Source organism: Girardinichthys multiradiatus, chromosome 21 (assembly GCF_021462225.1).
Source record: "Girardinichthys multiradiatus isolate DD_20200921_A chromosome 21, DD_fGirMul_XY1, whole genome shotgun sequence".
Lineage (NCBI taxonomy): Eukaryota > Metazoa > Chordata > Actinopteri > Cyprinodontiformes > Goodeidae > Girardinichthys > Girardinichthys multiradiatus.
The window spans coordinates 24,757,780-24,782,885 of NC_061813.1; the positions used below are offsets into that span (position 1 = coordinate 24,757,780).

The 25,106-nt window shown below is 41.4% G+C and overlaps 1 protein-coding gene across 3 annotated transcripts in view; it reads right to left on the bottom strand.

Annotated features, from left to right (window-relative positions):
- Positions 1-25,106, bottom strand: part of arfgef1 (ADP-ribosylation factor guanine nucleotide-exchange factor 1 (brefeldin A-inhibited)) — an 84,291-nt gene that overhangs the window by 1,556 nt on the left and 57,629 nt on the right. For all 3 annotated transcript variants that reach the window (XM_047349559.1, XM_047349558.1, XM_047349557.1), the window contains 26 exons: positions 24,834-24,942; positions 18,208-18,409; positions 18,001-18,112; positions 15,366-15,571; positions 15,149-15,233; positions 14,859-15,024; positions 12,963-13,114; positions 12,756-12,884; positions 11,410-11,568; positions 10,244-10,388; positions 10,049-10,139; positions 9,902-9,942; positions 9,609-9,778; positions 7,194-7,345; positions 6,323-6,495; positions 5,104-5,264; positions 4,800-4,930; positions 4,310-4,439; positions 4,014-4,149; positions 3,671-3,809; positions 1,967-2,039; positions 1,718-1,877; positions 1,487-1,626; positions 1,221-1,392; positions 1,005-1,143; positions 37-154 (listed from right to left, as the gene is read on the bottom strand). In XM_047349559.1, the coding sequence (XP_047205515.1) occupies positions 37-154; positions 1,005-1,143; positions 1,221-1,392; positions 1,487-1,626; positions 1,718-1,877; positions 1,967-2,039; positions 3,671-3,809; positions 4,014-4,149; positions 4,310-4,439; positions 4,800-4,930; positions 5,104-5,264; positions 6,323-6,495; positions 7,194-7,345; positions 9,609-9,778; positions 9,902-9,942; positions 10,049-10,139; positions 10,244-10,388; positions 11,410-11,568; positions 12,756-12,884; positions 12,963-13,114; positions 14,859-15,024; positions 15,149-15,233; positions 15,366-15,571; positions 18,001-18,112; positions 18,208-18,409; positions 24,834-24,942 (3,591 nt within the window). The remainder of the gene's footprint in view (positions 1-36; positions 155-1,004; positions 1,144-1,220; positions 1,393-1,486; positions 1,627-1,717; positions 1,878-1,966; positions 2,040-3,670; positions 3,810-4,013; positions 4,150-4,309; positions 4,440-4,799; positions 4,931-5,103; positions 5,265-6,322; positions 6,496-7,193; positions 7,346-9,608; positions 9,779-9,901; positions 9,943-10,048; positions 10,140-10,243; positions 10,389-11,409; positions 11,569-12,755; positions 12,885-12,962; positions 13,115-14,858; positions 15,025-15,148; positions 15,234-15,365; positions 15,572-18,000; positions 18,113-18,207; positions 18,410-24,833; positions 24,943-25,106) is intronic.

Consider the following 25,106-nt stretch of genomic DNA (forward strand, 5'->3'; position numbering starts at 1 on the left):
TATATTTAAAAGTGAGTAGGTGTTTTGGTTTCTTACCCTTTCATCACTGATCTTCAGCACCTTGGTAAGGAACAGCAGCAGCAGGTTGGTCCAGGCCTCTCTGTGGCTTTCTGAGGTCAGAGCCAGAAAGTATGCAAGAGCCTCGCTGCAAACACTAAACAAAACAGAAACATTTCACAGATGCACATTAACACACCATCGACAGAAAAAATGTAAAAAGTATAACCCAACCAAAGCTTCCTGCCTGACTGGTGACATGAGAACCTGCAGGATGATGATCCCCATTAAAGCTGCTCATTTGATCCCATTATTCCAACATTTTCCTTCACCGTTAAAGTTCGAGAACTTAGACAACATGTGACCTTCTCCAGGACCAGTTTCCATCTGTGTCTGGACCCTGAACTGTGTGCTTGCAAACAAGGATGCAGATGTGGCTGCTTAAGGAACAACATGTGTCTGTGTTGCATGTGGTCCCTGCTAATTCTGATACCTGACCCACTCGCGCATTCATTCCCACCGTAATCAATCTCGTCTCACTTGGAATGACTCAACAGTGAAGTAGGAGAAATCAACGAGTTCCTCTTGGTATCACTGGTTGTGAGGCGCTGAATAATGGTCACGCAGCGACGGAAATCCTGACTTTGTATGAGAACAGGGAAGAACTACGAACAAGATTTAAGATTTTACTAATAGCTGGACATTCATTCTAACGTGAGAAAATTTGATTAAACATACTGCAGTTTTAGTTTACTTCATAAAAATGACAAACCAACTAGAAACCTTCAAGCAGAATGAAAACAAGCAGAGCAAAAACACCAAAAGTAAAAAAAGCTGTGATTTTTCAACTTCTGTATTGAGTCTCAGGTCTGCTTTCTTGCTCATATTATTGTGGAGGAGCCTCCTGACTGAGTGGGTGTCCTCCCCAGATAAACTGAACAATGTAAAGGTTCAACAAATGAACTTGTAATGCTTCCCAGGGTGTGTGAGCAGTGTGTGTTCCTCACTTGAGCAGTCGTCTCTGGACCTCCTCCCAGGCGTCCTGTCGCCTGTCGTCGATGTACATGCGAAACAGAATGCGCAGCCCACACGCCAGACTGCTGGTCTCCTGCTTCAACAGGTTGGGCTTCGACTTTCCTTTGAAACCTTCAACACAGTTAAAGGCGGTTAGATACCCACGCAACCAGCTTTGATTTGCCAATTTGCCGACTTCCTTCTCCTACCTGCTTTCCACAGTAAGGTTCTCTGCTCGTTGTTAGAGTTGAAGGCCTTGGCGAAGCGGTGTGACTCTAGCAGGCAGTCCAGCAGCTTGAAAAGCTGCTCTGAGGTCAGATAGTGATACATCCCCTGGTCCTGGGTCTCCACTTGGACATCAGCAGCACACGCAGCGTCCCGCTTCATATAAAAATAGATTATAAATCAATCATTACCAAATATTTCTTCACAGATCTGGCTCATCACCAGGCTGGTCACTAAGCCAACGTTGTACCTGAGCAGCTGCAAAGTTTTCTGCGTCCTCCTTCTTACTGGTGGCGGGGAAAAACACGATGTTATCAATGGTCTGGATCAGCTCCAGCTGCACGACACACTTTATCAGCAGGGCAGAGAATACGCGCTGCTCCTGGATCTCTGCAGGACACAAAAGGAAATTCTGATCTGGAAACCAATGGAGGAGAAAAATCAGAACACAATCAGTCTGTTTGCAGAGTGGCAGACTCACTTGTTGAGGTCCTGCTCCTCGGGCCGTCCTCAAAGATGCCCGACGCCGAGCTGTGCTGACTCTGCCGGCGGTTCTCCATCGCAGCCCTGTCAGCGCTGCTGATGGACTGCTGGTCGTCAGAGCGGGACTGAATATCCAGGGACTTCTGGGATATGGAGTCCTGAGACCAAAGCAGATAGAGTTACAGTTGTACAACAAAGTCCGATTATACTCAAAACCTGGATAAACACACTGGTATGATTTCCTCACCAGCTGTTTGTCAGTCAGGCTGTGTGTTGCAAAGTGCTCTCCTTCTGCTCCTGCTGGTCTCCACGTTAACAACCTTGAAGTCAAAGAAAATTGATAGCAGAGAACAAAATACAACAAAACTCTCAATATGTAAAATCCAGTTAAAACTGTTTTAATTACACCAGTATTGATTTAGCGTTTGGTGTTTTATTGCATTTGCAAGCAGAAGAACATCTCAGCATCTATAATCTCATCTATTGTACATCAGACATTTTTTTTTTCTAGGGTGGTCAGGGTTTAAATACTAAAGTTAATCAAGAAGGAAGGAAGAAACTCCTAGGCAATAAAGTCTAGGAATCAGGAGTCACGTTACCTGAATATTTTCCGTTTTTGACCGTTTTATTAAATGGTGACAGAAAAATGTGAAGGCCATCAGTCATTTTGACAGCAACTCACACCCTTAACCACTTGGTGGCGAGTTAGCATATTGATTAGCTGTTTCCTCCTGCTGAAGAGAGTAGTTGCTGGATCAGGAAACCCCACATTCAGAGAGTCCTGCAAACTTCTGATCACTTCCATTACAGAAATGTTCCCTGATTTCAAAACTTTGGCGCTTGTAATTCCTGTTTCTATTGTGGCGGCAGAGCGCGGATTCAGCCTCCAGAACAACATCCAAACAGGCATGAGAAGTCGTCTGTCCGAGACAAAAGTCCAAAACCTCATGACAAAAGCCTCAGCAGCAATCCCACTCCAGACTTTTGATTGAGCACAAGCGGGTGGGAAATTCAGGTCCATGCGGACCAGGAGGAAGTTGTGAGACTGTGCATTCAGGCCACAGCAAGGTGATCTGTTCTTATTTTAAGTGCAATGGTTTAATTTCTTTGTTTATATGTAGTTACTGGGACAGTAAGTGTCAGTGTCGTCAATACGGAGAAAAAGTTACATGTATTCATCTGGTTGATAAGGCTTCTCTGTTCATCTTGTTCAGACTGAATATTAACTAAATGAATGAAAATAAATGCTATTGAATGTTTAATTATTATCATTAAAAAAAATAAAGTGGTGCTTGATTTTATACACCTGTGGCTGTGGGAGCGATTGGAACTTCTGATTTCATTTATTTGAAAGGCTGAGCGAATACTTTTGGCAATATAGTGCATGAACAGTGGGAAAAAGGCCAAAGCTTCTGTGCGCAGCATCGCCCAAACCATTTTCTAAGGCAGGCAGAACTAAATGTGAAATAACAGATACTTTCTCTGTAGCAAGCCTGCAGACGCAGAGCGACACTAGTGCTGCCAGTGTGGGGAGTACGGGATGCTAGTGATGCTGAAATTTGTCAGCATTGTGTTCAATGATTCCTGAGGTTTTCCCTTAAATCACAATGGAAGAGGTTTCTCCTTCAAAAACAACACACACACACACAAAAAAAAAAAAAAAAAACATCAATAAAACGTTGAATAGCCCCACCTCTCAGTTGTCTTCTTTATGTGAAACAGATATGTCCCACAGAAACTTCCATCACTTAATATTTGTTGTTTCAATACTATTTCATCATAAAAGGCTTTCAGAAACATTATCATATATGAAAAATGACTCCATTATACTGAAAATCCCTAGTTCTGGCACTGTGCTTAATTGCGTTCCACAAACTAATTTTCAAGCAACAAAAGTGCATTCGTACTTTCAGGAAGAAATGCCCAGACATGTATCACAGTGGCAGCTTACGCGTGGGGGATTGTTGTCTTGAAGATGTCCAGCATGCAGTTACATGTCTTGTCCCAGGTCTCCGGGGAGAACTTCTCCCCGTTGAGGATGACCACGTTCTCTAGACAGTTGGTACCTGAACGGGCTAGTTGCTCGTTATCTACAGACAAAGAGGCGGAGGCAGAGGAGGCAGAGACACAGGAAGTGGATATCAATCAAGGGAAGTAAACAAAAAAGTGCAGTACAATAGTTTTATAAGATATTTCCTGATCTCCTTTATGAAAAACACAAACATTACTGATTATTTGCATAAAAACTTAGTTTATGATCTAGTGCACAATGTAAATGCAGCAAGCAAACTCACCTTGCTGCACACACCAGTAGAGCTGAGCCAGGATGTCATCCAACAGGACACCATTGAGGGACTCGAAGTATTGAGTGAAGACATCACAGATGGCATAAAGTGCATGATTGCATGTTGTGGTCATCCACTCTGCTTTCTGAGGGTTCGACAACAAAAGCCTCATTAGTGAGCTGGCTTCTCTACACATGAGAACAAAAACAATGACGGAACAAAGCTCTGATATTTTAAGGCCGCCGGCGGAGCAGCGGAAAGACGAGACAAAAAGGGCTGATGGGGATGACAGACTTGTCCTTTACCTCGGTCTGCTGCTCCGGTAGCTTCATGTTGTCAAAGATCCTAAAGACGATTCTGAACAGGTCCTGCCACCAGTGTTTCTCGAAGGTGTGCCCGTAGGTCTTCATCACCTCAAACATCACTGTGAGCCCCCTAGGAGAGCCACGCAAACACACTCGTCATCGACGCAACAACTTACATGTCAAATATGTCAGTCCTTCCCCTGATTTATATAATCTGCAAACAGGTTTTGGTTGTTGGGTTAGCTCATGCTGTACCGTGCAAAAGTATTAGCACCCTGGAAACCCAATTTTTCAAATAAAAATCTAAAAACTGTAGCATACATATGCATTCAGCTGTATCAATTATGCACTACTCTGTGTTGGTCTGACACATAAAACCTTAATATCAACCATTGAAGTTTGTGACAAAATGTGGAAAAGTTCAGCAATGAGTACTTTTTACCACCTTAAAAGTCCCGTGATGGACAGGTTAAAGCACAATCCCACCTACCTGGTCCTGACATCCAGTTTACACCTGTTGATGATGCAGGAGAGCTCAAACAGGATGGGGAACCAACCTCGCACCCACACACGGTCCTCAGGGGCTACATTCATGTCGTCACTGGTGTAATCTTTGAAGGCCTGCCGGGGATAAAGAAACATGCTCAATGTGGGCAAAATGAATCCTCCCACACAAATATTTATTCCCATCATCATAGGTAAGATTAATTTTTGATACGCCTCTAAGTATATTAAATAGCATCGGCAAGATTCCTGAGTGTGTCATAACATCAAGAGTTATGCCCGACATTGACCTGGGGCCTCTCGGAGACGTATTTGGCGCAGTGGCGGATGAGGCGGATGGCTTCCATGCTGGTGTCTGGGAAAGAGGCGTTGCAGGCGAACTCTGAGAGACACTTGACGGCGTCCTGGAAGGAGTCGATCGTGGCTGCAAAGTGCTTCTCGAATACATTCGCTGAGGAGTGGAGGGGAAAAAAACAGACTTTGAGTTAAGGTTCAACATCTTCTGAGCAGCTGACAAACATTCACAAGTCACTTCTTCCAGGTCTTGTCTCTAAGGATGAATTTCTTTAATAACTGAAAAAATATAAAACATGACTTAATACAGTATATACGTTTATAATATTATAAATATGGATTTATGTACAAAGGAAAATGATCCAAAACATGTTAATATCAAATTTTTGAATGAATCAAACAGGAAATGCTTTTATTTTTAAGGATCATGAGGGTGTTTGTACCGACATAGTTAACCTGAGAAAACATGAACCGACTGCTGGATATTGTCACCATTATAGACCATCAAACCGGCAATCTGATTGGTTAACCAGCAGAGCAGGTCAGCTTCAGACCAATCAGCTTTTACCACAGCAGTTTAAGTGCCACCCACTGGTGAAGCCTCCTTACACTGAGGGACTGAAGGTTCATAATAATTAAACTTTTTAATAAATATTATGCATGAAAAGAATATATAATTAGTGAAATTAAATTTAGTTGCTGTCTGTCAACACTAACCATCAAAGTTAGTGGGTGGGGTTAATACTGGCATAGTCAAAATGATGACTTCCTGTTCAATTTAACCATCAGATGTCAGGGTCTATTTGAATGAAAATAAAGGAATTACTATAATTCAATAATTGCTGAAATAATTAAATGTGTTTATAACATATGATGGAGTTATATTTTACCACTGATGCTCAGACCTAATTGTTTATTTGATTAATTACTGACTATTAAAGCATTATGGATACATTTATTTATCCGTTAAATTTATTTAATTATTTTCCAGTTTTATGCAAACTAAGTGGTAGAAATAATGGCAGTGTGTCACTGACCTCCACACCTGATTACATGAGAAATAGATTCCTGGTACCAGAGTCAAGTCCTCAGTGTTTCGAGCAAGAGTATAAAACGTGTTTTTCGATGAAAGGTGCGACTCTACCAAGCTTGAAACATGATTTGCCATTTCTGCCAGCTGAATGATGGGTTCGGAGATAAAAATGTGGGACTCACTGACGATGTGGCCGGTGGTCTGGAAGGCCAGCTCCACGATGCTCTCGTCCTGGTCAGACGCCGCCAGGTGGAACACTGAAAAGATGTTCTTCCAGCCTGAACGGATGTTGGCCGCCTGGGAGTTCACCATCTGAGCTATACAGCGCACCACCATGTCTCTGATGGTGGGAGACCTGGAGAGAAGCAGAGGGCGCAAGGGTGGGGAGCAAACCATCAGATAAGGAAGGAAAAGAGGGAGGCGAAGGGATCATATCAATTAGCTCTAAAATCAATTGATAACGTCCCCAGGCTCATTTCAAGGTGATGTGATTACTCCAGCTTTAGCTCAGCTGGTTTGTTGCAGCAACTGTTGCCATGGTGAGGAGCATTTGTAACTGCTCAGCGAGCATGAATGAGAGAAAAGCTCTGTCTTCGCTAACCATCTCTCTCTCACACACACACACACAGAAACATGAGCGACTCTAATGGACTCAACGCTCCGCCCGGTTCACATGGCTGCCAGCCATCTCCTCCCTGCTGCGATCTGTGAGCGGATTCTCGTTTAAACTCCTGGTTCTTGTCAGTAAAACTGTGTTGCATTAAAAACCTTAGGTTTTAACATGCTGCACACAGACTGCTATAAAGGAAAGGCTAATAAATCAGTCTGGCTTGTAAAATATTCGTATTTAAAGACCAGCTCACACCAAACAGGGACCAAAAGAAGGGCTTTTTATGTGAACTCAGTGGAGAAGTAATGCAAGAAGACTGAAATGGGCCAGCTGAAATGTTGGCATGAGACTGAGTGGAAAAAAAAACAAATCACTCCAGGCTTTAGGGAGGATGAGACAGGAGAAATGATGGTGAAAGAGGCAGAGCAGCTTTCCTTTTGTACCTGTTCTTCTTCATGATGTGCTCGAATGGCCTCAAAAAGTCCTTCTGGAAGCGGAAGTTAGCCAGCTCTCCTTTCTCCAGGAACTTCATGGACAGCTGCCTGAGGGAATCCACCGCAAATATCGCTACGTCTTCATTGGGATTACAGCCGACCTGCAGTGGAAAAATAACAATTCTCTAATTTAATACTCCCCGTTTTCTGTCGTCCTGTCAAGTTCAGATTTCTCAGAGCAAATTGGGGGACAGAAGTGAAACTGCTCGACCTGTAAAATGTATAAAATAATTATGATAACTGTTTAATAAATGACTGCAGTGCTTGGAGGATGCAAACCGAGGATGTTTATTGTAAAAAATGAGCATCTGAACCATCGCTGGACAAAAAGACTAAACACCTGGTTTAATTTGGCGAAGCACAGAACTTAAATAAAATTATGTTCAGATTCATTTCAACAGGAAACTATATTATATTTATGAACTTTACTTTGATCAAACAACCAAGCAGTTCAGGTTCATTTGTTTCAGCTTTAGAAAATTGAGTTTGTGAGATTAAAGATTTAGGAAATAACTACTTTTATATAGTGTCCTCTATTTCAGTATTGTATTGTAGTGAAACATGAAAAAATAGGTCAAATGTTTCACTTTTATTTGCTGTAGAAAGGGAAGAGTAGGTGATGATGTTTTTATTTTTGCCACCAACAGGAAAAATGACCTCCTTGGTTCAATATGTATAAAAGCATCCAGGACCTCATCTTGTAAAAGGCTTTTCTTCAGGTAAACCACCTGTGGTTAATTTTTATGCTAAGGAGCTCACTAGTTTATTCTTTTTTCCCCTCAAAACGCTGAAATGTTTGGAAAACTGAGAAACGTTCCAATTTTATAAAAACTACAGACACACAGTTGAGACATAAAAGTAAAAGTGGACGTTCTGTAGAACGGCTGAACCGATAAACAAGGATGAGATGCTGGCATTTAGCTGCAGGCTAAGCAACCTGATCACTGTTGTTGTAGTTTGTGCTGCTAACCGTGTAGTTTCAGACAAGGTGAGAAAATAGTCAGCTCATCTCTGCTCAAACAAAATATTGTTTAATGCTTCTAATCTATGTATGCTGCCTCTCGCCCGTAGACTGCTGGAGAATAGTAATCTGTGTACCATGTGTCTAAGCAGTGAGAGTCATAAATATGCATGTGGTATTAGGGATCAAAAACCTGATTCAATTAATGCTGTAAAAATCTTTTTTCCATGATTTTGGTTTAGATTCTGTGTTAATAATTCAGCAGTGGATGAAATAATAATTACCTGTGGGTAAAAAGGAGAGAAGGAAAGAAGGAAGGTAAGCAGCAAGGAGTCAAGGGACCAAGAAAGGAAGGGAAGGAGAGAAAAAAAGCAACTACGATGGTAAAGGAGCAAGAAACGAAGGAGAGAGAGCAGAGAAACATCCAAGGAAACAACGATGGAAAAGGTCAGAATTAAAGGAATCAAAGAAAACAAAAGGAAAAATGGAAGACATGAATAGTAGAGATGTAACTGTACAAATATTGGTACCAAAAATATCCGGTACAGCCCTGTTGGTTCGGTACGCACATGTACCGAATGAATAATGTACACATCTTTCAACAGTAATAAAGTACATAGCTCTCTTTGCACTGAAGTGAATTACTCACCTGAAACACCATGAAGCTGAATGTAAAACATCCCTGGTAAAAAAAAATTGGATACTCCAGGTAACTAAATGGTTACCTGGAGTATCCAATCGGCCTAAATGCCGTACGTTTTATAAAACGCAAGTTGGAGGAATCTCTGGTGATGAGAGGAGTTTACTGATGACCCGAGTAAAAAAGATAAAACATCATATATTTTTCTTGATTTAATCGTACCGAAAACAACGATGACTTTAGAACCCAAATAAGTACTGATTTTTGTGCACTGTAAGACCCCTATTGAGGAGAGGAAGGAAAAAAGGCAAGGAATAAGGAATCAAGGGCAGGTAGAAATTATTTAAAAGAAGAAATAAAGAAAGGACGGAAGACAGACAGACAGACAGACAGACAGACAGACAGATAGAAAGTAGCAAGAATAAAGGGAGGAAGAAACACCTGAAGCAAGCAAAAAAGGAAGTAGGAAGGGAAAAAAGAAAGGAGGAATGAAAGGAATCAAGTAAAAAAGAACCAGGGAAGGAAGAAGGAAGTAAGAGAGGAAAGAAGGAACCAAAGAGCAAAGATAAGAAAGAAGCACTGAGAGAGGGAAGGAATAAAGGAACAAGGGAAGAAGGAAGGAAGCAAGAAAAGAAAGAAGGAAGAACATAACCTAGGGAGAAAAAGAAGGAGGTTGAAGGAGGATGGAAGTAAAGAGCGTAAATAAAATGACACCTAAAAATAAAATGACACCTGTATGGGATGGTCTTCATCGCACACCCACCTTATTGAAGTGGTCTCCGATCACCTCCCAGATCCTGGACCATTGCAGCCTGATCCGGCCCATGTTGTAGTAGGAGATTTCAACTATCTTTTGCAGGCTGAACATGCGTGGATGTGTGGGCGAGGCCAGCTCATCCATGGACACAGCACACAGCCAGCGCACGAAATCCACTGACAGACAGAAACCCCCCAAAGAGAAAAAAGGTGCTTTAAACATGAACAAGTGTCACAGCGACACAGAAAACAGCTACATGCAACTGTCCTTGAAGCACAAAGAAGAACGCCTTGACTTACCTATTGCGTTACCATCTAGTCTGGTGGAGCCTGTGAATATCCTGAAAACATGCAACAATATTCTGTGAAGCACTGTGTCTGCATTACAAGCACGGAGCAACAGATCTGGAGTTAAATGAGTAGAGATATGGGAGAACATATTTATACCTGTCCACCGCCACCACCACGCTCTGAGAGCTCGTCTCACCAATGGACACCTGAATGCTGGCAATCTGCTTACGGTCCACTGTTCCTCCAACTACAGAGAAAAGCAGGGAGCAGTTCTACCGTTAGAACCTTCGTACTATCCCTGGGGGCACGGATGTCTGTCATATGTTCTGGATCTGAAGGTTTGTTATTGACCTAGACCCAGGTACTCGTCGTTGCTCTGCTCCTTCGTGCTTGTGATGAAGCCCTCTTTGCCCCGCACCGTTCCTGAGATGTAGCGTGCTTTCACCCCCGTACCGATCAGCTGAGCCAGCTCCAGCTGACTGATGCACTTCATGATCTGAGAAGAGGAAACAACCAGGGGAAATTTAGAGAGGCGCCTCTAGAAATGGACAGGAACGGCCTAAGGAAGACAAAACCAACTACAGATCTTTGCTAAACCGATCAGTCCTGTTGATCCTTCTGACATGTCGTCACGCTACAACCACAAACTTCAATGCATTTTCCTGGAATTTTATCACATAGAACAACACAAAGTGGTGCAGAATTGTGAAGTGGGACGAAATGTATAACATAGTTTTCAAAAATAAAGACCTTAGATGTTTGCAAAAGATTAGTGAACAAACAGCATCATGAAGACCACGGAAAACAACAAGGAGCATGGTTGGGCCATGATACCATATGGCAAGCTTCAAACATCTCATGAAGCACTGTTCAATCAGTCATCTGAAAACCAAGAGTGTAGCACAACTTAAAATCTACCAACACATGGAGGTCCACCTAAACTGGCAGACCAGGCAAGGAGGGCATCAATTCAGAGAAGCAGCTAAAAAGTGACAGAGAAGCTGGTCAGATTTGATGGAAAGATAAAGAAAATATGCTGAAGAGCAATAAAGTCTCAAAACTAGGGTGGAGGTTCACCTTTCAATATGACAACTCCAAACCAGAGATTCATTGGAATTATTTAGATCAAAGCAAATTCATGAGCTAGAATGGCCCAGTCAAAGTCCAGACTGAAGAAACTGCCATAACAAAAGCTCTCGTCACATGTGAAAAACGATAAAGGATATTAATACTTTTGTAGGAGACTGCGACTGTTGCATAAAAGCCACTGAGAAGATCTGCACTGTAAAACTACACCGTAAAAAGCCCACATTTCTTTCATTCCACCCTCTAGTAAAGAATCTATTTGAGTCCTTAAGAACTGCTCACAAAAAATGTATAAAATAAAGTCATGATGTTGGTTTTTGCAGTTACGATCCAGAAAAACCTAGATTCTTTTAAGGCTGATCGATAAAGACCAAGATGCTGCAAAGTGACCTGCTGAATGGTTCTGAAAACTCTCCCAAGCTAATGCAGACCTCATGCCAGGAGTTGCCCAGGTAGTTGCCATCAGTGTGTGCCACAGTGATCAGGGTCTTGATAGTGTCAATGTTCTTCTGCTTCATTTCTGCGATGCCGGAGCTCGCCGTCAGCAAGGTGAACCTGGCCAGAGCCTGGACGTAAGCATCCCTCTCCAGCTGTTAGGAAATACAAACAAGGCTGCTGGTAAGAAACACAGAACATCACTCACACTAGGGTTCCTACAAATCTAAAGCTTCAACAGTAAATACTTTTACAGACTCAATTTCCTGGATTTGTCTGGCAGGTTGTTTTTTTACATTCTGGTCATAAATACTAAATATTTGCCTCATATTCCACCTCCAAACCTGAAACAATACAATCTTCAGGTTGGCTTACAATCTGCTAAAGAGCTATTTTACTATTCGTTGGTATTTGAACTCATCTATATCAAATTCATTTCCAAATCTGGTTTCTCGGCAAATCATAAATTACATAAAACCGATATAAAAACTGATCTTAATAAAGGAATGTTGCTATGCGGACATTCTTTGACACAGTCCTAGGGTTAAACCACTAAACGTCAGTGCTAAAAAAGATGGCAGTATGTTGAAAGCATATTATTGGAAAGTTAAGCGGAAGGACAAATGCAGGCAAAGGTGGACAAAGAACGACAGCCTATGTGAAGCAAAGCCCATTTAAGAGTTTGGGGAAGAATTACAAGGCATAGAGTTTGGTCTAAATTAAATTCACAATTCTAATTTCTGAAATTCCAGCTAAACATCAAAATAAACAGAAATGGGCATTTTAAATATATATTTATATATGTGCAATAAATACATAAAAAACCCAAATTTAGTGTCAGTATTCTAATATTTTGAGATGTACCTGCATATACGAGTTTCTCTTTCTGAATGGAATTACTAAAACAAAACTTTTCAATCAATACTTTTTTTATTATGACGAATGTAAAAGCTGAATTAAAAGAGAGTCTGGATCCCAAAATAAGTTGTGAAATTATCCCCATTTGATTTCTGACTGTATTTTTACTGTATTTATCTGTAGGTTCTTTGTCAGTAACTCAAAAATGAAAAATAAATTGGACAAAACCTCAAAAGGTGTAATCTGGAAACTCAAATTACAGTAAAGATTACATTTAAATGTAAGTCAAAATAAGAAGTGCTTTATATATCAGAAAATGTAGCTCTTAATAAAAAATAAAGTTTAGAAACTCAACGACGTTTCCAAACTTCCTAAATTTTATTTATTTCTCCATTTATCCAGACTTGGAAAATGATCAAATTAAACTCTGTACATTTCCAGACTGCACAACAAGCCTGTGATGCAGTGATTCGGGCCGTCGTACCTGTATGGAGAAGATGCATGCTATCCTGATGGCGCAGCGTATTCCTTCGAGACACAGCGACGCCACTTCAGTATCGTCGCAGTCCTGCAGGCCCACACTGAAGGCAGCCAGGAAGGGGGTCCATGCCAGCTGGGAAACGTCACACACAGACGAGGTTTAGCTCCGCGTACATTCCCAGCAGTGTGTGTGGATTCTCAGCTGATGTACCTTGAACATGGGCCTGACATGCTCCAGATGCGTGGCGCTGGTGAAGGGAGCCTGGACGTGGCTGACGGCCTCCATCAGAGCTTTAGCCGTCTTGGCCATCTGCTCCATTTCGACGTTGTAGAGCAGGCGCCTCTGCTTCTCGCTGGCCACACCTGCATACAGGTAAGCTCCAGAGAGTCAAACACAAAGGCAGATCAGGAGAGGGAACATTATGTCTAACATCAGCAGTGGTGGCTTTTTGTATGGACCATACAGGTCCTTCTCAAAATATTAGTATATTGTGATAAAGTTCATTATTTTCCATAATGTCATGATGAAAATTTAACATTCATATATTTTAGATTCATTGCACACTAACTGAAATATTTCAGGTCTTTTATTGTCTTAATATGGATGATTTTGACATACAGCTCATGAAAACCCAAAATTTCTATCTCACAAAATTTGCATATTTCATCCGACCAATAAAAGAAAAGTGTTTTTAATACAAAAAACGTCAACCTTCAAATAATCATATACAGTTATGCACTCAATACTTGGTCGGGAATCCTTTTGCAGAAATGACTGCTTCAATGCGGCGTGGCATGGAGGCAATCAGCCTGTGGCACTGCTGAGGTCTTATGGAGGCCCAGGATGCTTCGATAGCGGCCTTTAGCTCATCCAGAGTGTTGGGTCTTGAGTCTCTCAACGTTCTCTTCACAATATCCCACAGATTCTCTATGGGGTTCAGGTCAGAAGAGTTGGCAGGCCAATTGATCACAGTGATACCATGGTCAGTAAACCATTTACCAGTGGTTTTGGCACTGTGAGCAGGTGCCAGGTCGTGCTGAAAAATGAAATCTTCATCTCCATAAAGCTTTTCAGCAGATGGAAACATGAAGTGCTCCAAAATCTCCTGATAGCTAGCTGCATTGACCCTGCCCTTGATAAAACACAGTGGACCAACACCAGCAGCTGACACAGCACCCCAGACCATCACTGACTGTGGGTACTTGACACTGGACTTCTGGCATTTTGGCATTTCCTTCTCCCCAGTCTTCCTCCAGACTCTGGCACCTTGATTTCCGAATGACATGCAGAATTTGCTTTCATCCGAAAAAAGTACTTTAGACCACTGAGAAACAGTCCAGTGCTGCTTCTCTGTAGCCCAGGTCAGGCGCTTCTGCTGCTGTTTCTGGTTCAAAAGTGGCTTGACCTGGGGAATGCGGCACCTGTAGCCCATTTCCTGCACACACCTGTGCACGGTGGCTCTGGATGTTTCTACTCCAGACTCAGTCCACTGCTTCCGCAGGTCCCCCAAGGTCTGGAATCGGCCCTTCTCCACAATCTTCCTCAGGGTCCAGTCACCTCTTCTCGTTGTGCAGCGTTTTCTGCCACACTTTTTCCTTCCCACAGACTTCCCACTGAGGTGCCTTGATACAGCATTCTGGGAACAGCCTATTTGTTCAGAAATTTCTTTCTGTGTCTTACCTTCTTGCTTGAGGGTGTCAATAGTGGCCTTCTGGACAGCAGTCAGGTCGGCCGTCTTACCCATGATTGGGGTTTTGAGTGATGAACCAGGCTGGGAGTTTTAAAGGCCTCAGGAATCTTTTGCAGGTGTTTAGAGTTAACTCGTTGATTCAGATGATTAGGTTCATAGCTCGTTTAGAGACCCTTTTAATGATATGCTAATTTTGTGAGATAGGAATTTTGGGTTTTCATGAGCTGTATGCCAAAATCATCCGTATTAAGACAATAAAAGACCTGAAATATTTCAGTTAGTGTGCAATGAATCTAAAATATATGAATGTTAAATTTTCATCATGACATTATGGAAAATAATGAACTTTATCACAATATGCTAATATTTTGAGAAGGACCTGTATATGCAGTTGCCCAGGGCAATGGCAGACTCACTTTGCTTGTTGGACTTCATGGTGAGCTCTTTTGTTTCCTTCATGGCAATCTTCTTCCCTGCGATCTCATCGTATATGGCTGAGAGATACTCCTCAGGCAGGTCTTTGCTGTCATTGATGCCACGGTTCATCTTGATGTATTGTTCTTTTGTCATTTTATTCTTTACCTTTGCAGATTAATGAAAGCAAGTCAAATACAGCTTATGCGCAACATTTTTTGATGGTATTTAAAAGGGATAACTGTTGTCAAAACACCAAAACCCTGCTGCTTCCCTGAGGTGGACGTCTTACCTGTGGGCTGTGAAGGTCTGTCGTCAACATGATGATTGAATAGGCGAGAACATAAGCTGTGTCTGCGCTGGCAAAGAGAGTTTGTCTGCAGCATTGAAAACAAAATGAGAATAATAGGTGAGCAGAATAAACAAATTGCAAAAGCATTCAAAGCCTTGAACATTTCCACATTTTATCACATTTCCTTTCAGTTTTATACAAAGCAAATTAAACTCACCCCTGGTTGCATTCCAGGTATCTTGCTGCAAATTTCTCCATGAGCCGGTCGATCTTTTGTGCCTCACCAGGGAGCCGAAAGCCCTCCAGGAACATCCTTAGAGCTGAAACAAAGTCCTTCCCCTGGAAGTCCATTTGATCCACGTAGGCGTACATCACCTCCTTATTGAAGCGGTCGTTATCCCCGAGAAATTCACCCACCTGAGTCTAAACACAGCAACATGCAGAGGTCAGGCTGGACGTTGCATTATTACCTGCATAATTACAGTGTTAAGGTCTGCCACAGGGACCCCACAGCGTAGGAGCTTGGTTTCTGGCTCTCAAAGATCTCAAAGATTGTTTTTCTTTATTGTAGTAATTAATGCTGCAATGAATGTGATCTAATTGTGATTTAAGTCTAAACATGAACTTTTCTACCTATGGTTAGCAGCACCTAAGGGGAGCTAAAATGTATTTTGTCAAGGATTCAAATGAAGCTAACTGTATTAATTAATTAATTATGTTCAGCTTTTATTACAATAAAGAGTTGTTTGATTACATTACTGCTATAATTTTCATTATTAATATAATTGTTGATGAAGTCTGGCAAGTGTACGAAAATAACTAATGTTTGCGTTTACTTTTTTAATATAATGTCAGGATATCTGGTTATGGGAGGACACCCCCATATATATATATATACAGTACAGACCAAGAGTTTGGACACACCTTCTCATTCAAAGAGTTTTCTTTATTTTCATGACTATGAATATTGTAGCTTCACACTGAAGGCATCAAAACTATGAATTAACACATGTGGAATTATATACTGAACAAAAAAGTGTGAAACAACTGAAAATATGTCTTATATTCTAGGTTCTTCAAAGTAGCCACCTTTTGCTTTGATTACTGCTCCGCACACTCTTGACATTCTGTTGATGAGCTTCAAGAGGTAGTCACCTGAAATGGTTTTTACTTCACAGGTGTGCCCTGTCAGGTTTAATAAGTGGGATTTCAAGCCTTATAAATGGGGTTGGGACCATCAGTTGTGTTGTGCAGGAGGTGGATACAGTACACAGCTAATAGTCCCACTGAATAGACTGTTAGAATTTGTATTATGGCAAGAAAAAAGCAGATAAGTAAAGAAAAACAAGTGGCCATCATTACTTTAAGAAATGAAGGTCAGTCAGTTCGAACAATTGGGAACATTTTGAAAGTGTCCCCAAGTGCAGTCGCAAAAACCATCAAGCACTACAAAGAAACTGGCTCACATGAGGACGTCCCCAGGAAAGGAAGATCAAGAGTCACCTCTGCTGCGGATGATAAGTTCATCTGAGTCACCAGCCTCAGAAATCGCAGGTTAACAACAGCTCAGATTAGAGAACAGGTCAATGCCACACAGAGTTCTAGCAGCAGACACATCTCTAGAACAACTGTTAAGAGGAGACTGTGTGAATCAGGCCTTCATGGTAAAATAGCTGCTAGGAAACCACTGCTGAGGACAGGCAACAAGCACAAGAGACTTGTTTGGGCTAAAGAACACAAGGAATGGACATTAGACCAGTGGAAATCTGTGCTTTGGTCTGATGAGTCCAAGTTTGAGATCTTTGGTTCCAACCACCGTGTCTTTGTGCGGCGCAGAAGAGGTGAATGGATGGACTCTACATGCCTGGTTCCCACCGTGAAGCATGGAGGAGGAGGTGTGATGGTGTGTTGGTGCTTTGCTGGTGACACTGTTGGGGATTTATTCAAAATTGAAGGCATACTGAACCAGCATGGCTACCACAGCATCTTGCAGCGGCATGCTATTCCATCCGGTTTGCGTTTAGTTGGACCATCATTTATTTTTCAACAGGACAATGACCCCAAACACACCTCCAGGCTGTGTAAGGGCTATTTGACCAAGAAGGAGAGTGATGGGGTGCTGCGCCAGATGACCTGGCCTCTACCGTCACCAGACCTGAACCCAATCGAGATGGTTTGGGGTGAACTGGACCGCAGAGTGAAGGCAAAAGGGCCAACAAGTGCTAAGCATCTCTAGGAACTCCTTCAAGACTGTTGGAAAACCATTTCAGGTGACTACCTCTTGAAGCTCATCAACAGAATGCCAAGAGTGTGCAGAGCAGTAATCAAAGCAAAAGGTGGCTACTTCGAAGAACCTAGAATATAAGACATATTTTCAGTTGTTTCACACTTTTTTGTTCAGTATATAATTCTACATGTGTTAATTCATAGTTTTGATGCCTTCAGTGTGAAGCTACAATATTCATAGTCATGAAAATAAAGAAAACTCTTTGAATGAGAAGGTGTGTCCAAACATTTGGCCTGTACTGTGTATATATATATATATATATACACACACACACACACATCTGGCCTGGGAACATGTTGGGGTCCCCCAGAATGAGCTGGAGAGTGTCAGTGAGGAACAGGAAGTCTGGGTTTCCCTCCAGGACCAGCTAAACCATGACCTGATCTCTGATGAAGGGAAGACAATGGATGGATGGTTTATGTCTCAGCTGAAATGTGTTTTTGAGGTTTGGCTCAATTACTCAATTTCTCTGGAACAAGGTGTGTCATTTTGAAAGTGTTCTCTTCTCTACTTATCTTTTTATCTTCACTTTTTATTTTTACCTAAAACAAAACCAGTTTTTTACCGAGTCGAGCCTCTCCTCCTGGTGCAAGAACTGTGCAAGATCCTCTGGGGTTGTACCTAGCATGCCTTGCTCTTGAAGGTACTGGATTCCTCTCTTTGGTTTCTTGTTGAACCTAAAAAAAACACAAACATTTAACACTAAATTTAGCTATGATCAACTCAGTGTTTATCAGGATAAATGGGATAAATTCACTGTGTGCGCACTCACAGGTCAATCCCCTGTTCGATGATCTCCTTTTGCTGCTTGAGAACTTCAAACTGTTCGGGGTTGTCAGTGCCGGACATCTGTGTGCTGTAGCTACCGATACCAGATGAGGCCGTAGAGTCCAGGGAGTTAATGCTGCCGTAACGGTTTATGGTCTCTGGAGCCTTGGTCTCTGTGCTGTCCTGCTCCAAAGGCTTCTCCTGGCCTGAAGAGCAAAAAAACCCCAAAAAACAATAATTTACTAAACAATAATTCTGTTTTGTTGAGAAATGGCTACTAAAACCACTGTAAAACTAAATATCTCTGAATTTGACTGAGTTTGAGGCTAAAAAAATGGGCTAATTGGACTGAGGGTGAAAACTAAGAATTTTAAGGTGGAAACCATAAAAAAGGTGATCCTGAGGCCGTTTGGACGAACAGAAGGATGGATGAACAGACAGAGAAAGGACAAACTGATGACTGAAGGGATGGATGGAGGAACAGGCAAACATGGATGGAAATAAAGTATGGAAATGTTTTATTTTATTTTCCCATACTCATTAAGATCTAATGAGTATTTCCCGACAGTGTAGGAACAGTGTAGGAACGCTGAGCACCTGGCGAGAAACCCAAACAGACACATAAAAGGTGTAATGATGCAAAGCAGCATTGGGACTTTTCTATACCTAAAAACACTGCAGGCAGTCAAAATGGGAAGAAATGTGATCTGATGGTCAAGAGGGTAGTTTTATGAAGCCATGTGAGAGTAGCTCAATGATCCACTGCTGTAGCTGGAACAGTTTCACCCTGTAACCCAGACTGGGTCCAACTGAAGCGTCCGATTACCCAACGGAAACTCTTTAAAACATTCAGGAGAGCCTTGCAGACATGTTGGCAAGCCCTGATGTTCTGCATTCTTACAACATGGACAATACACTGGAGCAAACGAGCAAGGGAAAACAGGGTCCAAGTGACTAAATGCTCACCAAGTGTTTCTATCAGTACTTCAATCCCTTTAGAGCTGACAGAACATTAGACTATGCTGCATATTTCCCAGCTTAGAAGTCACTTCGGGTCTCAACAGGTTAAGTCAGACCAAACATGGTTCTGGTTACATTCTATGGGTGTAAAGGTGTAACACAAAACCTGCAGCTCCAAAGTTATATAACAGAATTAGATAAGGACTGGTTGCAGGTTTCAGTGTTTACCACGGTTCTAAAGAGAGTCACCGTTTCAGACAGATCATATCTTTTCCCTCACACTGTTCTAGTTGGGAGTCAACAGTACCAGATCACTACAGGCTTTCAGAGCATTGTTCCTATAAATCAAGTCTATAACTTGTTCTCTCTTAAATCGTTCTGTTATATGTCTCAGTGGAGCTCTATGCAACAGTCACTGTCCTCTTTAAAAAACAATTATGCTATCAATACCTCTAAAATTATCCATTGTATCATTCTTATGGTTTAAATTGTCTTTAAATAAAAAGCCAGGGACGCTTGTGGTAAGATTGGAGTTTGACAAATGGCAAACCATTTTAACATTTAATCTTAAAATCAAGTCTTCCTAGTAAAAAACATTTTAATCCACGATCAACATATCCACTATACAGGACATTAATCCTTATAGGACAAATAAACTGTTTTTATTACTAAACTTGTTTCTTATCATTACAATTTTAATTCTAGATATCATAAAATGTAATTCCTATTGGTTAATAATATAGTGGCTGATATATTTCATTTCAGTTTCTCTGGTAAAAGTTATTTTCATTTGAAAGAATGATACTACTGCAAACTAAAATGGGGATTTGAGACATCCGAGTTTTAGATTAAACAATAATCCATCTTTGTAATAATTTGTCCGACTATATACAGGTCCTTCTCAAAATATTAGCATATTGTGATAAAGTTCATTATTTTCCATAATGTCATGATGAAAATTTAACATTCATATATTTTAGATTCATTGCACACTAACTGAAATATTTCAGGTCTTTTATTGTCTTATTACGGATGATTTTGGCATACAGCTCATGAAAACCCCAAATTCCTATCTCACAAAATTAGCATATCATTAAAAGGGTCTCTAAACGAGCTATGAACCTAATCATCTGAATCAATGAGTTAACTCTAAACACCTGCAAAAGATTCCTGAGGCCTTTAAAACTCCCAGCCTGGTTCATCACTCAAAACCCCAATCATGGGTAAGACTGCCGACCTGACTGCTGTCCAGAAGGCCACTATTGACACCCTCAAGCAAGAGGGTAAGACACAGAAAGACATTTCTGAACAAATAGGCTGTTCCCAGAGTGTTGTATCAAGGCACCTCAGTGGGAAGTCTGTGGGAAGGAAAAAGTGTGGCAGAAAACGCTGCACAACGAGAAGAGGTGACCGGACCCTGAGGAAGATTGTGGAGAAGGGCCGATTCCAGACCTTGGGGGACCTGCGCAAGCAGTGGACTGAGTCTGGACTAGAAACATCCAGAGCCACCGTGCACAGGCGTGTGCAGGAAATTGGCTACAGGTGCCGCATTCCCCAGGTCAAGCCACTTTTGAACCAGAAACAGCGGCAGAAGTGCCTGACCTGGGCTACAGGTGCCGCATTCCCCAGTCCTGGGCTACAGAGAAGCAGCACTGGACTGTTGCTCAGTGGTCCAAAGTACTTTTTTCGGATGAAAGCAAATTCTGCATGTCATTCAGAAATCAAGGTGCCAGAGTCTGGAGGAAGACTGGGGAGAAGGAAATGCCAAAATGCCAGAAGTCCAGTGTCAAGTACCCACAGTCAGTGATGGTCTGGGGTGCCGTGTCAGCTGCTGGTGTTGGTCCACTGTGTTTTATCAAGGGCAGGGTCAATGCAGCTAGCTATCAGGAGATTTTGGAGCACTTCATGCTTCCATCTGCTGAAAAGCTTTATGGAGATGAAGATTTCATTTTTCAGCACAACCTGGCACCTGCTCACAGTGCCAAAACCACTGGTAAATGGTTTACTGACCATGGTATCACTGTGCTAATTTTGTGAGATAGGAATTTTGGGTTTTCATGAGCTGTATGCCACAATCATCCGTATTAAGACAATAAAAGACCTGAAATATTTCAATTAGTGTGCAATGAATCTAAAATATATGAATGTTAAATTTTCATCATGACATTATGGAAAATAATGAACTTTATCACAATATGCTAATATTTTGAGAAGGACCTGTAGAGCAGAATTGTAAGAAGTGATACTATTTGGTGCAATAAGCATGTTTACCTGAAACCTTGAACTAAATATTGTAGCTTTTATTTCATATTTTGCTTCAGTTTCCAAGGATGTAAACCTTGAGGAAACACTGAGCTGTATAGATAAGTGTATATATGAGTTGTCATATAAGCTTTCAATTAAATTAGTGCTATTTTTTTGGTTCAGATTCAATTGGTCCAGGTGAAACTTCTAAAATATCAGAGATTGTGACTCTTTATCAAACCAGAATGACTCCAAATGACAGTCTGCTTAAAATTGCTTTTTAATGGAGACATAAAACCAGATTTCCTTATAATACACACAAGTGTGTAGTACATAAAGTTTCTGAATTACAAACAAGTGTGCAACACAGATATTCACAGTTTGTTTCTCCATAACATATCTGGCATGCAACATGAGTTACTTAAGCTCCGTACAAACTCCACAAGCACAGACAACAAGAAGAAAGTGGACTCTGGACAAAATATTTCATGCTATACAGGAACGCAAGTGCAGAGCTCCTGGGAAGCTCTCATGGGTCCCTCCCACTGCAGATTATACCGATTTAGTAATCAAGCCCACTTCAGATTTCTTTCCAGTCACACAGTATTTGTCAGACATAACCTGAGAACAAAGAAAAGGAGCAACATGCATAGAAAGAAAGTTGCAGGAAGTGCAGGGTTGCAAGAATAGAATGATATTGCTTTGCTCTTCTGAAATGTTTTATATATGCAGAACAAGGAATGTTTGCAGAAAGTAGCGTTTTAAAAATGAAGTAAGGGTCAGGGGAGTATGAAAACCAGAGAGCAAAGTGTACCGGAGTCAAATTCCTTGTTTGTATGTACGAACTTGGCAATAAAGCTGATTCTGATAACACACAGAAGGACATATTAGCTACTTTTGAAGGCAGCCTGGGAAGCCTGTCTTTGGGTCTGCGTTGCCCTCTAAGGTGTGATGTTAGCTTGCTGTGTGCATCCGAGTGAAGCATTAGCTGGTGTTATTCTGCTGCGAGGCATGTTGAATGTTATATGAACCTAACCATACCCCCTGACAGACCGTCAAGCTGAAACAGGTCTTACAATGAAAAACTACTTGAACTACTGCCACAAAAGGTTTAATACTCAGCTATTTTCACACACATTCTACTAAATACTCACTAATGTCCCAGCGTTACCTGTTCTTGCTTTGAAGTTATTCAGACAGAAGAGGATAAAGACAAGAAAACATTAAAAGAAAGGACCTTGTATGTGGTTATCATAGAATTCAGTCTATAATAGAAAGATTTCTAACCTCTAACAACACCGCACATCCAACTTCCCAGCCGCAGCCAGCAGTGCAATTTCAACATTCAGGATTTTAATGCGAGCTGCTGTTTGTATACTAATGAGTCGTCATGGGTTTTGGCAGAGGAATATCCCTGACAGAAAGCTGCCTGTGCTGCTTGGCTCTGACAGCTTAGCCCGAGGCTGGCCTGTGGTTCCAGAGGCTTAAGGGATATCTTCTCAGTCCTTTCTCAAAGTTTCAGCTTCATCTTAGTTCAGGTTCCTCCTTTGGCTTACGGCAGAAATCCTCTGCTGTGCACAAGACCCAGTGGCCCGTCTCACAGAGAGGATATGCTCCACTATCACAGACTGCCGTTTCATCATAGTTCAGTGTAAGGTATTGCTCTTTTTTTGGGTCTGAACCTCCTGGATTAGCCTCTGTGTGCTGAAGCATTATCTCGCCGCCTTCTGTGGCTGGAACTGAGCCGATGGGTTCTTCTTTTCAGCAGTCAATCCTACAGCTGACTGCGGCCACGCTGATGGGTACAAGCCTTACCGCAAACTCCTCTTAAACTCAGAGGGGACTTAAGACCGATCCAGAAAGATTATAGCCAAAATCTGCATTTAACCTTCCCCGTTTTACAGTCTGCTGCAGGAAAGGCAACAATATGGAGGGCTGTGTTCAATGCAAGCTAAGCATAACATTACAGAGAGCATGTTTCTGTCTTTATTTAAGTAATAAATGAACCATCAAACTAGGTCTGATGAATCTAGAATCATAACCTCATTGTGTGAAGACACAGTAATACGGTATACTGTGTAGAGTTAGGCATAAACTTTTGGACTGTAACCAAACCTTCAAATCCTCCTCAGGAAATAATACATTTGCTCATCCTTCCATGCATGCATGCTGCCACAATAAAAATACCTAATCCCTTTTACTGTGCTTATAACTGCAAGGGCAGCACACATGCATCAAGCTTCACTTTCTCCAGTAACTTCCTGCAGCTACTCCTGCAGGAACAATCTGCAGCACCTGGAGGTACATCTTCCATTCTCTGTAGACTTTATAAGTCTGAAGGTCAAACGCTCCCTACACTTGTCATTAGTAAAAAGACAAAGATGCAGCAACTCCACATTAAATAAATCCTGCTGTATTCCCCTGAAGGGGTTTGGCTCCATGTCTGCTATGTGTGGGAGCTGGAATGATTCAGGCGTTTTGGGGCCATTGTCAAAGCAAAGTAATGGTCCCTGCAGCTCAGCTTGGAAAACAATGTAGCATTTCAGCTAAGGCTGCATAATATACCTGGAATATATAATCATTGAATTATCAGTGTATGACATATTAATGCCACAAATGGTTGAAATGTAAGGCTGTTGATCTGCCGATACCAATTTTGGTAGATTGTGATTTCTCTTTAAGGACCTATAATGTTAGAAGATACAGTAGGAGCATGCAAAATGTTCTCTCTTCAAGCCTGCCTGCCATTAGCGCTTAGAGCACATGCTGAGTGGGAGGGAGCAATCAAAATATAACAGGGTTTTTCTGAGGACTGGACGATATCAGGAAAACGTGATAATATTGGTCAATGCTGAGATAACGGTATGACGATATGGTAAATAATAATTAAAAAGTGTTATTGTCTCTCTGCTTGGGGTCCAAATGATGAGTAGTCTACCCAGCTACAGAAAAAAAAACTTATTTCCTTTTAAACCACAAGATTTAATTGAGATAAATTGCTTCAGACAGACGTCTGCTGTTTTGGCTTTAAAAAAGCTTAGTTGTACTTTTTCAATGACTTGACCACTTTATCACCTCTTTACCTTATATTACTTTTTATGCTGCATTAAACAAGGAGTGTCACCAACTATATTATAGAGAAAAAGAGTCTGAATGCATGGCACTTAAATAATTAGCTAACACTCTTTGCAGAAGTCTTTGCAGTGTTCATATTGAGTATAATGATACTGCAACAACTGTGATATAATGTGCAACGCTAGTTTCACAGCTAATATCCTGCAGTCTTAAAATCAGCTTAATCACAAACAGGACCTCTGGTTCTAATGCATCAACAAACTGGTTAAATGGTTAAAAGAAAAACAAAAGTCACACAATTTGCTTCTTGCTTTTGATTTTACTAGAGACAACATCTCATAAATGACTCACCTAGGCTGGTCTGGGAGTTGGGGTTAACATACTGGTCTTTGCTCCATTCTACCATACATTTTAGGATGGACACTAGACATTCAAGGCCTTTCTTTCTCAGAGTCAGCTCCTAGTGAAAAATATATAAAAAAAAAAGGTAAAGAAATGATCAGTAAAACCTTTACTGCTACATTGATCCTAAGGGGACAGTTTGGGATTTAATTGTGGTTCGGCTAAAAGGCTGTAAGTAGTTAACATCTTACCAGATGCAGATAACTCTTGATTTTGTACAGA